The sequence below is a fragment of the Alosa alosa genome, chromosome 6, assembly GCF_017589495.1.
Source record: "Alosa alosa isolate M-15738 ecotype Scorff River chromosome 6, AALO_Geno_1.1, whole genome shotgun sequence".
Taxonomy (NCBI): domain Eukaryota; kingdom Metazoa; phylum Chordata; class Actinopteri; order Clupeiformes; family Clupeidae; genus Alosa; species Alosa alosa.
The window spans coordinates 346809-362904 of record NC_063194.1 but is presented as its reverse complement, the minus strand read 5'-3'; the positions used below and the strand labels follow the sequence as shown (position 1 = coordinate 362904).

The window sequence follows — 16096 nt, the reverse complement described above, 5'->3', positions numbered from 1 at the left end:
ACGTCTTTTTGGACTAACGCTACCAAAACTCCTCGGTAGCCCCTTAAGTATTTCTTTGATATATCTTTAGAAATACTTAACCAAATTTGATATATCTTTAGAAATGTAATAAATCATTTAATATGTCATGTGGCCATTAAATATTTCGTTTTTGACCATCACCATTAATTATTTTTTGTCTTCCGTACTTCTTCAATTGATAATAATAGCTTTTATATTATTACATCACATTTATACACATGGGTCAAAAGTGACCCATGTTCATAAGTGGTGGTTTTTGATGAAAATGAAGGCATACTACAATGCAATTTTGCTAAAATATTTATTTTAAAACAATTTGGAGTAAACAACATTTAATTTATTATTTGATTTTTTTTCTGTAACATAATTCACATATTCCATATAATAATTCATACATTCAGTGTAATAGATCTGACAACACTGGTCTTGAACTGCCGTGTATCTGTTATGACTATTGTGAACCTGGGAGAGAACTGGTATCTGTAGAAACGAGTAAACTGTGAATGTGACTCAAACTGATTACACAATATAACATGGCATTGGCATGGGCACAGACAAGTAAACATTGATAGTACTGAGGTGGCATATTGCCATCTCAGTTCTTACATGCCTCACAAATGACCACTGTAAGTTTGTGGTCTTTGCAGACAGGCCTTGTGCATTGGGAGCACCAGCTACTAACTTTTCTGTCTCTGGCACTTGGACACAAGCTACACCTCTTCCTCTTCATTTTCCCTCGCTGTCTGGCATCTTCCAGTGGCTGAGTGATGTCTGCATTTGGCCTTTTCACCCCACATGTCGCCATTGCCTCAACAACATGCTTTTGAAGACAACGAGTGCTCTCCATGCGTCTCTTCATGTGAGGTATGATGAGCTCTTTGGTCAACTCCTTGATAAAAAGTCGCCGTGCATTGGCCACACCATTCATGTAATTGGGGTGTTGTGCTGTAAAAGTAGTGTAGGCATTCAGAGTAGCAACATCAAGCATGTTATACCAGAGCACCATGGGCCACCGCCTTGTTCGCCGCTTGCATGTGTATTTGCGGACCATCTGATCAGTAATATCCACTCCACCTTTTGTTTTGTTGTAGTACTGGATGACTTCTGGTTTCCTCTTCACAGTATTTTCATCCACTGCTTTGTCGTCATAGTGCTCAGAATAATAATAATAATAATAATAATAATAAAGCTTTATTTGTATAGCACCTTTCATACACAGAATGCAGCTCAAAGTGCTTTACATTTGAAACATGTAACACAATAATAGTCAGTCAGTCATTATCAATCACTTTTCTTTGCTGTTTATGTTATACTCAGCAACATATCAAAAATATAGAAAATGACGCCATAAGACTGGCAGCCTTAACCCTCTTACCCCCACAAGCACGCCATATGGCAACTGTGGCAAGAAAAACTCCCATATTCCAGGAAGAAACCTTGAGCAGAACCTGACTTAATAGGGGAGCCCATCCGCTTCTGGCTGGCTAAGCCCTCCAATAGTAGCAGATGTAGAATAATCTGAAAATGTAGTCTACAGGATAAGATGAGTTAACTAAAAGCTTTCCTGTACAGGTATGTTTTCAGATCTTTTTTAAAATATTTACTGAACTCGCCTGCTTGATGTACAGAGGCAGGGTGTTCCATAGTTTGGGGCATAATGGATAAACGCAGCTTCTCCACTTTGTTTGTGGAGCACTTTGGGTACGATTAAAAGATTAGAATTGGATGATCTAAGTTTCCTTTGTGGTTGATAAGATATTAAAAGCTCAGAGATATATGAAGGTGCTATGCCATTCAGAGCTTTGTAAGTAATTAACATAACCTTAAAATCAATTCTATAGGAAATAGGGAGCCAGTGCAGTTCAGCCAACACAGGGTGATGTGTTCTCTCTTCTTAGTCTTAGTTAAAAGTCTAGCCGCAGAGTTCTGTATGAGTGCCAATTTCTTTAGATGTTTTTGGGAAGACCAGTGAAAAGTGCATTGCAGTAGTCTAACCTGCTAGTGATAAAGGCGTGAATTAGCTTTTCTGCATCTTGTTGAGTTAAAAAGGGCCGCGACTTTGGCAATGTTTCTCAAGTGGAAATAGGCTGTCTGAGTAACTTTACTGATATGGGGCTTAAAACTTAACTCTGCATCTAAGATGACACCGAGGCTTGTTACTTTTGGTTTGACCTGGTGTGCCAAGTTCCCCAGATTACTAAGAATAATATCTCGCTTTTAGTTTTGGTCCAACCAGAAGTACCTCTGTTTTGTCATCATTTAGTTTCAAAAGTTTTTGCTCATCCACTGATTAATGGAGGTTAGGCATGCAGTGAGGGAGCAAAGGCCATCTGGGTTAGTTGGCTCCACAGAAAGATACAATTGGGTATCATCATGTAGCTGTGGAAGTTTACATTATGCTGACTTATGACGTTTCCCAATGGGAGCATATATAGAGAAAATAGCAGGGGACCAAGGCAGCTCCCTGGGCCACACCAAAAGGCAAGTCATGTTTTTCAGATACATGATCTCCTAGACTGATATAAAAATCTCTGCCAGTAATGTAGGTTTGAAACCAGTTTAGAGCATTATCAGAGAGACCCACCCACTTTGCAAGGCGGTGAATTAGGATGCTATGATCAATGGTGTCAAATGCCGCACTCAAATCCAGAAGAATAAGGATTGAGACTTTGTTTGAGTCGGTAGCTAGTCTGAGATCATTGACTATCTTTACTAGAGCCGTTTCTGTGCTGTGATTTGATCTAAAACCTGATTGGAATTTTTCAAGGATACTGTTTTCGTTGAGGAAGGTATTTAACTGATTGCAAACAACTTTTTCAAGTACTTTGCTCAAAAACGATAGATTTGATATAGGCCTGTAGTTGCTCAGAAGAACAACATCCTTTTTTTTCTTTGGCACATAGCTCACCATGGTCATTTCCCCATTGAATCCAAATTCTGAGCCGTAAATCTCCCTGGATGCAGATGGTTTCATAACAGGTGGTATGTCTGCCTTGTTCTGGCAAAGAGTCCCCACAAGTGTCAAGTTGTGTTCAAGGAGCTTCTCAGCCAGCGGCACACTTGTGAAGAAATTGTCCATTGTGATGTTGCGACCTGTCTGTCTGATTTCGCTGCACAACTTGTGGACAATACTCTCTCCTAGATTCTTCTGAGGCTGCTCTCCCAGTGTAGACCATTCCATCTATTGCATAAGGGACCCTTGCATCACACATCCAGAAGATTTTAATGCCATATTTTGCAGGCTTGCTGGGCATGTATTGCAAGAACTTACACCGGCCTCGGAATGGCACAAGCTGCTCATCTATGGTGACACAATCACTGGGGATGAACAGTCTTCTACAATTGACCAGGAAACAGTCCCAGACATACCTAAAAGCAGCCATATGGTCTGTTGCTAGGCGCAAATCCCTGGTCCTCTTGTCATCAAAACGTATGAATTTACGTATGTCCTCCTACCTTTTCAGGCCCAGGGTGGCCTTATACATGGGGTTTTGCAGAGGATCCAGAAACAACTCTCTTGAATCTACATCCCAGCTTTTTTTTTCCTCCCGCAAGCAGGGTCAAACTGATGAATGCCAGGAATTCCTGTTTTTGAAGGGTTTTCCACCACTGATGTTGCTCTCCTTCCCTCCAAACTAGTGCATTTCAGCACCTCCTCTATGATATTATCACTGAGGAACATCTGCAAGGCCTCTTTAGGTGAAGCAATGAACAAACCAGGTGCAGGTCCTGGGCAACACCTCAGGATATTATAGGTTCGAGCACGTCCATGAGAGGGAGGATGCTCAGTCCAGTAAGACCACGTTTTACTCAGTCTGTGTGACTGAGGCTTTCTTCTTCCTCTGAGGCCTCATCGTCTTCTGGATGAGAGGGGTCTTCATCTTCGGAAGACACATCCAGAGTGGTTCCATTGTCTGGCATGTACTGTGGGTCCTCGGCGTCAGACATTTCAGAATCTGAGCTAGTACCAAGATCCTGCTCCTGCCCCTGGTCCCCCTCCTGCTCCTCCTCCTCCTGCTCCTGCCTGCGTGAGCGCTCACTTTCCATTTCTGCACTTATCATATCTGCAACCATTTTAGACGTAAATCTGGGTTGACTACGTCGAGCCATGATAAAACCCTAAATAAAGAGGATGAAAAACAAAAGAATATTTCAATGTATACCAAGCAATAAAATATTGTAATGTACAATGTTAAATATTGTATGCTGAAATAGCTTATTGGACTTCAAAAAAAGGCCATTCGAAAAAGGGGAGACTATAGGGGAGTGGTCAATGACATGCTGACAGAAATGTCCACCAGAGCTAGGCTATTGAATTGAATGTAAGGTCAATTGCACACCAATGTGGATTTTATCAAGTTTCTGAACAGAATTTGCATGACATAAACCTTTTGTATGCATGAAAACAGTTTTAGATCTCACTGAAACGAATATGAAACATTGATATGTTTTTGTACAGTGTATTTCATTGTACCATTCTAACATTAGTTTACCTACTAACAGTCAGCTAGTTAGCTAGCTAATAGTAGACTATTGGACATATGTAGACATATTTAGGTCAAGTCAAGGTCTTACAAGTTAACTTAATGTTTAAGCCTGCAATATTACAGAGGTATCTACCACACAATATTATAATGTTTTTTTATAAGTAACAACATTGGAAAATAATACTTACACGCATCAGATGACCAAAAGCACTTTAAATATGTGGCAGGTCAACAGTTGTCTCCAGTAAATGTGTTCCTGACTGCACATATTACAGTTCCTATGAAATTCCATTGAAAATACATACGGGTCACTTTTGACCCATGTGTGCAAATTGGTGGAGAATTACAAATACTATGTTTGTTCATCAAGTACAAATGTAAGAAGAATCATTAACAATTAATAATGCTCAAAAATAAGATAATGAATCAGTAATTGTGTTATTTTATGTTAAAATATATGAATTTTTTAAAGATATAAGAAAGAAACACATGCACATGAGTCATGCATGAAAGAAGAAAGAAGAAGGAAACACATGCACATGAGTCAAGCATGAAATAACATAAGAAATGAATGCGGGTCATTTTTGACCCATGTTGCGCATTAGAAGGGGTTTCCATAGCTTGCGCATTAAAGGGTTAAATAAATAACGCAGTCCCTAATTAATTATAGCCTGTAGGCCTACACCAGCAATTGTTGAACATTTACCTGTACAGGACATTGACAGTAGCCCAGCCTAACAAGCAGATGTTGCAAAAGACATCAAAAGACGCAATTAATCAGAAATAAATAATGTAATCTGCATCGCTTTATTTAACAAACTGCAAGCAACAAGAGGGTTGAGTTCGCAAGAGCAGAGCCTATCTGTTAAGGCACTCGATAGGCTATATGGTAACGAGCTGTGTGCGCCTGGAAAGACAATAGAAGATGCTTTCTGCACAGCGAAGACGGCTCTGGTCATCCCATACCCTCCCCCCACTTCCTGTAGCCTACCACTGCGTTTTGGGAGATTAAGCTTTTTCACGTTAAGCCCCCACTTTGACTAACGTTTCGATGTGTCGATGTTTTTGACTAACGAACATCAAAACGTTAGTCAAAGTTTAATAATGTTCCGCACCTTTTACTAAAGAATAAAGGAAATTAAGAAGACATCTGAGCTTCACCGGCGTCTCTCCTTCTCTCTTACACTTTTTGGCTTTGGCTAAATATTTCTAAAATCATTTGAGTTTCACTAGTCACATGTTTTAACAAGGAACACTTGTTATTGAACTAATAACAGACGTGTGTCGAAAATTTACTTTATTTTCCATACGGAGAAATAACATATGCAGAGTCTAACCAAGGTCAATTTTGCCAAAAAAGCCCTCAAACCTGAAAACACATGAGGCAAAAGTGCAAAACATCACAAAACTACCTAAACTAACACGCGCATATTTTTGTATTGCAATCATTGTAGCGCACAGTTGTAAAGCCAGCGTAACAGTCGTTTTACTCCCCGTATGCGCTCATTATAAAGAACGATTAACGTGTCCCAAAAACAGCTATCAACTAATCACCAAACGTCTTATAAACAAGTATTGCCAGGAGCAACACCTTGCAAAAAATGATAACAATAGGCCTAGGCCTTTATATGGCTCTGCTCCTGCCTAGATTCGAACTCAGAACTGCCTGAAAGTTGCAGACCTGTTCTGGAAATACGCGCATTAACCCACTCGACCGTCAGACAACGCTATCTGCTTCAAGTAGGCCTATTGGGTAGGACTGTAGCCTACACTGGTTGCTGTGGCACAGTCTTGAGTGACTGAATTAGTTTTCCATTGTCATTTGAATGCTGTCATTTTGTTAACATTACTGTTAGGGAGATGCTGTAGGCAAAGGCTATATTTACCCTTGTTAGTGTAGTAAAACAAATCAGAACTATTCACGAGGTTTCTGGGCAGCATATTTATGTTCTGTTAGCAAGCGAACTTCTCATGACTGCCGACAAAGTAGCCTACTGCCAGCTGACGAAGCTCTCATTTTAAAACATTACTGAGAGACAGGCACTGTACAATCAAGACATCTTGCCACTGAATCCAAAACTATGTTTAACATTATGTACAAAGCTTATAGGCTACAGTGGACTAGCATGTTGCAGGGGCTGCTAAAAACAGAGAAACGCACTGAAAACTCAGCCAATCACAGCCCTTGCTGTCGAATGCTCTGTCCAGTTCGACCGTGGAACGCCACAGCGGACTATGCTGCCCCCAAGCGGCTGCAGTTGTACTTACATTTCACCCAGCTGCGTGAATCACCTTGATGGTGAATGAAGTGTCAATTCTTAACTGGGACCCACTGTACGTCTCCTGCGACAGTCCAAACAGTTAGCACTATAATCGATCAAAAGTGAATTACCGGTAGGCCTAAATCCCGAAGCAAACGGAAAAACTTCTGTTTTTAATATGGCCTACCGATACACTGCTCCAAATCACACGCAGTCTCACGATAGAACTTGTTATTGTTTATGAAGGTGTCTGTTATTTTATGAAGAGGCATCTGGCTGTTTTGTTTATGCTTTTTTTTACTTTCATTAATGGTTAAGCTCATGAAAATTACATTTTGACTGCTAAAAAAACATTTTAACGCAATTTTTAACAAGGGACAGAAACACCAACGGAGAAAGCAGTGCCTGCATCTTCTGTCTGAACACCTGCAATAGGCTATCACTTCACTGCTTGACACTAGGCTACCCCACATCCACATGGAGAAATGTCAAACGTTAAAATCGAAAAAAATGAAGAGAACCTCTCGGAAATTATTTATTATGCAAATGAGTTAGCAAAACCATAGCTTTTGGTGAACGGAGATGCAGATCACCCTAATTAATTTGTTTGCGCAACAGCCCGTTGTCCAGCGAGAGTGAAATAAATGTTTTAAAAGCTGTGTCATCACCAGGCAATTTGCTACTACAGTCTAATTTTGCGTGTCAATTCAAAGACCTGAATAGACTAGACGACACTCTATGCCGTTTTCATTCGTTCGTTGTTTTATAAACGTTGTTTGTTGCTTTTACACATATCAGTGGTTTAGTTTTACTAGCACAGACGTACATACATTGAATGAGCGCTCACACCACTACCCATTAATTGCATGTCTCTTTATTTGATAACACTAAATTAAGAAATCCTGTTGGAAATATTGTAAACAAAGTAGCAGTTGGCTAGCTTATCATAGTCTACTGATGGGACTGTTCTTTTTCCCCATTTGTGTTTAAGTTTCAAGGTAATACTTGTTTACCTCGGGACAGGCCCTTTTGGGAAACATTGGTATTGAGATGATCATGCAACTTGAATGCAAGAGTTTTAAACAAATATGTGCAGCATGCTAATGATGCTAAGCTGATTTAATAGTAATTTAGCTAGTCGTCTTCTATGCGTCCTTGCTTTCACGATTGTGAATGTTTTATTAGGATTGTGTTGGCCGAGTCACGCGTCTCCATTGAGCGGGAGAGCGAGAGAGAGCGGGGCAAGGAGAGGGGGTTTACTGTTTGGTAAAGTTGATAGTCTACAATGAAAGCAACGAGAGGTATGAAATTATGATTTATGATTATTTAAATTATGATTTATTTTTGGACAACGTAGGCTACCGGTAAGTAAAGCGTGAGATGTGTGTTGCTTCTGTGTGTTGCGGCTGCATAGGCTGCAAAGCCCTGCGTGAAACACGAGAGAGTGTGTTGCGGTTCTGCCTTTTCACACCGCGACACCGGTTTGTGGATATGAGTGTCGCAATTTCGGTTTCAAATCGCATATCATTACAGCCCTAGTATATTATAGGGTGGCATTCTTTAATGAAAGATATAGTTTCTTCATTTGTGATTTAAAATCTCAGTTTGTCAGAAATGTGCTAGAAAGCTAACCATCTTGCATACAATATAGCCTATATCATATGTAATATCAGATATAGCCCATGTTGCCCTTTTCCACCATTTTCCTGCATTGACCTACATGAACTAAATGTGCTGTCTGATTACTGTCAGGATCCATTACTGACGGACCCATCTGACTGGTCAGACTGGCTAGCAAAAGAGGTCAATTCCTACAACTGTTGGAAAATGATTAACTGATACTTTAGTATATGATTCAGTGACCTCTAAATCAACACCAAACGCCAAAAATAGTCTCCTAGGCCAGTGATTCCCAAAGTGTGGGCCGCGGACTGGTGGGCCGCCAAGGTACTGCAGGTGGGCCGCGAGAGCCTAATAATTTCGGAAATAGAGAAAATAATGTATGACATGAAAACACAATTCACTATTCGTCTATACGAGTCCTTTGAAGAAAAGGACTCGTAGGAAGTACTCCGATGACGACCTGTCATTAGGATTCACAAGTGTGGGACCTGAACACGATCCTCTGCCTGTCTGTGTACTGTGCTCAGAGGTGTTGTCAAATGAGGCTCTGAAACCATGTAAGTTGCGCCGTCATTTGGAAACTGAACATGGACAGTATTCTTCATACCCTCAAGTTTTTTTCCAAAACAAACTTAGAGTCCCAGAACCGTAAGAGAGCAATTGAATATTCTTGTCTCACTGGTGTCCCCACTGGTGTCCTACCGAGTGGCTAAGCTAATTGCTAAGAAAGGAAAACCACACACAATCGGCGAGGAAATTATTCTTTCTACCTGCTGCCAAAGAGATGGTTGAAGTGATGATTGGGGAGAAAGCAGCTAAAACGCTTAATTTGATTTCTTTGTCTGATAATACAGTAAAGCGACGTATCGATGACATGGCGACAGATTGAAGCAGCTTGTAAGCAGAATACGAGCAAGTCGTTTTTATGCTCTCCAGATTGACGAGTCCACAGATATTGTTAGCTTTGCCCATTTACTCTGTTTTGTCAGATATGATTTTGAAGAAGAGATCCATGAAGATGTTTTGTTTTGCAAACCTCTACCTGCACGTACTACAGCAGAAACCATTTTTGAAACGCTGAATGAATTTGTGGTTTCCAATGAAATAGACTGGACCAAGTGTGTGGCCGTAGCTTCGCAGGCCGCTGCTGTCCATTGCTGCCTTCACAGAGAGGCATTAGCGACAAAAATGATGCCTGCAGAGTTGAAGACCGTTTTAGATGAAGCCGTGAAAACGGTCAATTTCATAAAAAGTCGTCCACTACAGTCACGTCTGTTTTCTATATTATGTGCAGAGATGGGGAGCGAGCACCGACAGCTTCTTCTGCATACTGAAGTCCGTTGGCTTTCGCGTGGCAAGGTGCTTACTCGACTTGTTGAACTACGAGACGAACTCAGGATGTTTTTCGTTGACTCCCGGTTTGAGTTGTCCGACCGATTCTGTGACTTCGAGTGGCTCTGCAATTTGGCATATTTGGGCGACATATTCGGCTACTTAAACGGACTCAATCTATCTCTTCAAGGCAAAGCTGTGACCACATTTTATGTCCACAGTAAGATCGAGGGCACAATCAGAAAGCTCGAACTGTGGGACAGAAGAGTCAGTCAAAACAATTACGAGTCATTTGACAATCTGTGTGAAATCAACAAAAAGGAACGGCAGATTCTGTGACAGATTCCATCAGACAGCATCTGCAATCGCTGAAGACGCAGCTCCGTGGATACTTCCCTGTGCTCAGCGAGCAACATAGCTGGATACAGAATCCATTTGTCTCACATGATGAGGGTGCCCTCGTAGGTCTGAGTTCAAGGGAGCAAGACAGCCTTGTGGAGTTATCTTGCGATACTGCTTTAAAACTTGTCTTCACACAGAAGGACATTTCTGGATGTATACACACTCGGAATACACTGATCTGTCAAACAAGGCATTTATGTTTCTGATGCCTTTTGCCACAACATATCTGTGTGAAACTGGGTTTTCAGTGCTTGTGGCATTAAAAACGAAGTATAGAAATAAACTGGATGTGGAGCCTGATCTCCGCTTAAAGCTGACATCCATTCAGCCAGACATCAAGAATTTGACAAGTGCTATGCATCAGTATGATTTGCAGTGCATTGAAGTTTTTTAAATGTTTCAAGTTATGCATAATGTCCATTCATACCCGAAAACTACAATATGTGTGTATGTTGAACACCTCTAATAACAAGTTATGGACCTATGTTATGGAGTTATAAAGTTATGGACTTTAAGCATTTTCTGGTCTTTAGGCCTATGTCTGCCTATGTGTTTTCAGCTTGTGAGAGCTGTCTGTTACGTTTTACACCTTGATTTATGCGTATTTTAAATGTATGTTTAATGTACATTTGTCAGATGTGTGGTGCACACCTCATATAACAATTTAGCCCTGTGGTGTTATAATTTCTGCCATGTTGTGAGAGCGGCTGTTTGAATGGCATTAAATTAATAATTATCTCAGTCTCGAGTTGTGAATAAAATATTTGGGTGGGCCGCAGAACATTTTCAGAATTGAAAGTGGGCCTCTGCAGTCTCAAGTTTGGGAACCTCTGTCCTAGGCTAAATAATGCTTCAGATATAGCCAAAATTAGCTTGGACGCCATCTAGAAAATGACCCCTTTACTATCTTTACCACGTCCATTACAGACACTAGCATCACGTTTACCACTGCCACCTACAGCTTTGTTGGACAAAGGGTCGAAATAAACATTGTATGCTTAGTGGACACTGTCCTGCAAATGCAAAGACGCACCTCCATTCAGACACACTGTGACTATAATAGATGATCGATGTCATCTCTAAAAGTCAGATATTCTCCTTCAGAATTAGAATAGGTGAATAACAGATCCAAGTCTTCATCACAAGTGAACATTTTATTCACCATGTGGTGTATTTCTACTTCAATTTGCGCAAAACGATGGCCAGAATCACTTCCGTATCAATACAAACGAATGCACGTATTCTCCGGTTTTGTCACATTTGATTGTACTACCTCCTCTGCACTTGGAAAAGTGAGATCAAGCTTGAATCGAAGCTCTAGATGTCTGCCATCTGGTGGTAAAGAGTACAAATGAGATTTTACACTGTACTCGGGTCTATCGTCTGTTTTATTCAGTAATGACGCTTGTCGCAATAAGTACATCTAAAGGCATCATAATCAGTTGAAAAACCTTTTGTATCAACTTTTTTGATATTGACCCGCCTAAAAGTTAATGTAACACATTTAACATATACCTATTTTTAAAATATACTACTTACTTCACATTACAACACATCAACTGTGATCCTTAATCTGTAGTTAAGTGGTTCTTAACCTGTAAGTTGAACTTTAAACTTACTGCACAGAGATAGTGAAATCGAACGAGACAGTGAATTGCATTATATCAATTTCACAATAGCTTACCATTTATGCATTGCTTATTTCCTAGATTACAAAGAAGAATATTCATTTTTCTCTAAGACAAAAAAATTAAACATCTCTATGCATTTACTTAACAAATTCAACTGAATTGAAGTCTCTCGTTGCTATGGGAGCACCTACCTTGTGTGTGGTAGAGGAATTGGCAATGAGATGCACATAAAAGGATCAAATGTGTTACTCTGCTTCTGGCAGTGAGGGCAGGTGAGTGAGGACCTGGCAAAGAGAAAAGGTTCATTACAAATGGATTGGGCAGAATCAAATGTAGAAAGCATCACCTCCCAAGGCAAACAAGTTTGAGAGACTGTAAAAAAGTGATGAGAGTGAATGAGCGGAAACCACAATATTGTTTGTAGAGAGCTATGAAAGCTTTGGTGAAAGAAATTGGTTACAAATTGATTCCAATAGTACATAGTGCAGTGGTACAGTGGTTCATGAGAGAGCAACATGTATGTTTCTACCATTGGTAGTACACCATCAGTTTTATTAAAGATCACCTGTTTAGTACTAGAACCAGTCAGTGATAGCCTGGTTAACACCAACCACATAACAACATGTTACATTTATATAGCATTTAAGCCAATTACAGTGGGGGATGATAAGGGGGGCCAGATTGAATGAGACAGGTTGGGAATTTAGCCAGGACACCGGGGAACCCCCTACTCTTTGGGATAAGTGGCATGGGATCTTTAATGACCACAATGAGTTTATTTTAATCAGTGTCGTTGTTTGTCATTAAAAACATTAAAAATACATTAAAAATACCCTCAAGGGCCGAATTACATTATTATTTTGACATAGGTTGCGGGCCGGAATTGGGCTGGGACTTGGAGACCCCTGCCCTATTGAGTTAAGTCCAGACTCCAAATTACGCAATAATAAACTATCTCTAGGTTTTGAACCAATCATTGCCTTTTCTCACGTTTGTTTATGGTCTTGGCAATGTTATTAAGATGTAATTACCCGCAGCCTATTGCACAAATATGTATTCATTTCACACTCATTTTACAGCCTATCACAACACCAATATATAGCCTTGGCATACAGTGGGTACTGGTTAAAAATGGACACTTCATTCACGACGTAATTCGTGAACGTGAACGTAATTCACACAGCTGCGTGAAATGTAAGTACAACTGCAGCTGCTTTGGGGCAGCATAAGTCCGCTGTGGTGTTCCGCGGTCGAACCGGACGGAGCGTTCGACAGCAAGGGCTGTGATTGGCTGTGATTGAGTTTTCATTGTGTTGTTTGTCGGTGTTTTTAGCTCTCCTGCAACATGCTAGTCCACTGTAGCCTATAAGCTTTGTACATAATGTCAAACATAGTTTTGGATTCAGTGGCAGGATGTCTTGATTGCACAGTGCCTCTGTCTCTCAGTAATGTTTTAAAATGAGAGCTTCGTCAGCTGGCAGTAGGCTACTTTGTCGGCAGTCATGAGAAGTTCACTTGCTAACAGAACATAAATCTGCTGCCCAGAAACCTCGTGAATAGTTCTGATTTTTTTTTTACTACACTAACGAGGTTGAAATATAGCCTTTGCCTACAGCATCTCCTTAACAGTAATGTTAACAAAATGACAGCATTCATGAGACAGGAAAACTAATTCAGTCACTCAAGGCTGTGCCACAGCAACCAGTGTACAGTCCTACCCAATACTCAATTGCAGTTAGTGTTGTCTGACAGTCGAGTGGGTTCATGCACGCGTCTCCAGAGCAGGTCTGGTCTTTCAGGCAGTCCTGAGTTCGAATCCAGGAAGGAGTAATGATGCGACGTTTTTCTTTAGAAATCTTTTTATTGAATCGAAGTTGTAACCTACTACAGACAGTCGATGAGGTGTTCTGAAGTAGGCTTAGGCTGGGTGTAGGCAACTTTCTGCGGGGTAACGGGAACATTTGTAACATAACTTGCATCTTTCCATTCCAACCATTATTAGGCCTAGGCCTATTTTTATCATTTTTTTGCAAGGTGTTGCTCCTGGCAAGACTTGTTTATAAGACGTTTGGTGATTAATTGATAGCTGTTTTTGGGACACGTTAAACTTTCTTTATAGCCTAATAAGCGCATACGGGGAGTAAAACGACTTGTTTCCGTTTTGGGACATTAACTCATTGAGTGCCAAAAACGTAATATTACGTTTTTCCTTCCCATGCGTTGAGTGCCAAAAACGTAATATTACGTTTTTAGCTTTTTTTTTTTTAATTACGAACCAAGACACTCTAACACACCTTATATGTGATTTTGGGAACTCTGTGATGAATGGAAATGAAATATATGACGATCGAAAACTCATGAAAACGCACAATCTGGACATTTTATCTGGACATTTTACATCCGCTTTGGGTCGAATCAGTGACGCATGCACGTCAGCTCAAAACCAGGCCATTTTCGTGGGTATATCACTAATGTAATGCCTTTATTTGTCCCCCAGTGGGGCAATTAGTTTTGCACCAGTACGAGCACACAAAATTACAAAAAATACATAAATACACATAATATAATAAATAACATGGTGCACATCATTGTCATAGGTGAGTAAACTACCTTTTCCTCCTAGCATTTAGAAGGGAGACAGCAGAAGGAACAAAGGAGTGTTTGAATCTATTTGTTTTAGCAAATGGGAGTCTGAGCAATGAACCTGATGGTAGAAACTGAAACTGTTGATGTAGAGGATGAGAACAGTCAGACAAGATGGAGTTTGCTTTCTTAAATAGAGATCCTGTAAAGTTGCTTGTCCAAGCCCAATAATTTTGCTACTAACACTAACAACCTTGTTCAGCAGGTTCCTCTCTTTTACCCTCAAGGACTGAAACCAACAAATAAAGGAGAACGTAATAACAGACTCAATAAAAGAATGATAAAACATAGTCATCAGGGTAGAGTCTACCTGGAATTTGGAGAGTTTTCGAAGACAAAAAAGACGCTGCTGGCTTTTCTTATAGATCGAGTCAGTATTTTTCTCAAATGTCAGCTTGTTGTCAAGAAAAGTGCCTAAGTACTTTGAAGACTCTACAGATTCGACTGTCTGGCCATCAATAACTATGATATCCGGAGAAGGCTGCACACTTCTAAAATCAATGCACATGTCCTTTGTCTTTAAAACATTTAAGGATAAAAAAGATTCCCGTCACCATTTTAAAAAGTAATCAACCACAGGACCATGCGATGTTTCCGTGCTATTTAACAGGCTCACTATAACTGTGTCATCCGCAAACTTCAATATATGACTATTTTCAAAATTGCTACGGCAATCATTTGTGTACAATATGTACAGCAAGGGAGAGAGAACGCACCTCTCTGACTCTTTGTGTCCTCAATGTAAGAAAATCCAGCCAACAATACTACCTTCCAGACCAAAGTTATCCCTTAGTCTCTGGATTAGTAGGTGTGGCTGAATAGTATTGAAGGCGGATGAGAAGTCAACAAACATCAATCTAACATGATTTTTTTGACTCTCAAGGTGTTTATAGATGTAATTCAACAGAGTTATGGTGGCATCCTGAACCCCTCTCTTGGTCCTATATGCGAACTGCAGTGGGTCCATCAGGTGTTCAGTAGTTTTCAGCAGTTCGGCTTTGATCAATTTTTCGAATGACTTCATAACTAATGAAGTCAGGGCTATAGGCCTGAAGTCATTTAATGATTTGGGATGTTTAGTTTTGCCAACAGGGACTATAGTAGACATTTTCCACAGGTTAGGCACCTTCTGCTGAGACAAGGATAAATTAAAGATATAGTTAAAAATAGGGCCTAATTGATCAGCACAGTTGGAAAGTATTTGACTACTGATATTATCTGGACCAGCACTTGTTCTTCTTTTGCAGTGTTTGAAAGTTTTAACAACAGAATGTACATCAAAAGGAGGAGACGCTTGATGTTTAGATTCCAGTGCTATATTTTTCAGCATCATTATTTCGTTATTAAAGGAATGCACATCAAATATGGAGTAAAATTTGTTTAGCTCTTGTGCCAGAACCACATCTGAGGTGAACCCATCTAGTGAGACCCTTTTCTTCACATTGTCAGTCAGACCGACCAAAGACCTAATACTGTCCCATGCTGAACCCATATTATTGTTGCTAAGCTTGTCTTTTAGTTTTCTTTTATAGGATAATTTAGCCCTCCTAGTTTCCCGTTTAATTTCCTTATGTACAGACATTAACTCAGCAGAATTTCCCTGTTTAAAAGCCCGATTCTTTTTATTTAGTAGCACTTTAAGGTGTGTGCTCACCCAAGGTTTACTATTTGGGTAAGTTTTAACAGACTTTACAGG

The 16096-nt window shown here is 40.1% G+C and overlaps 1 protein-coding gene across 1 annotated transcript in view; it reads right to left on the bottom strand.

Moving 5' to 3' along the window:
- The window catches only part of usp31 (ubiquitin specific peptidase 31), a 204920-nt gene that overhangs the window by 142745 nt on the left and 46079 nt on the right, over positions 1–16096 (bottom strand). Inside the window, exon 4 of the mRNA XM_048245616.1 lies at positions 11949–12041. Coding sequence (XP_048101573.1) covers positions 11949–12041 — 93 coding nt within the window. The remainder of the gene's footprint in view (positions 1–11948; positions 12042–16096) is intronic.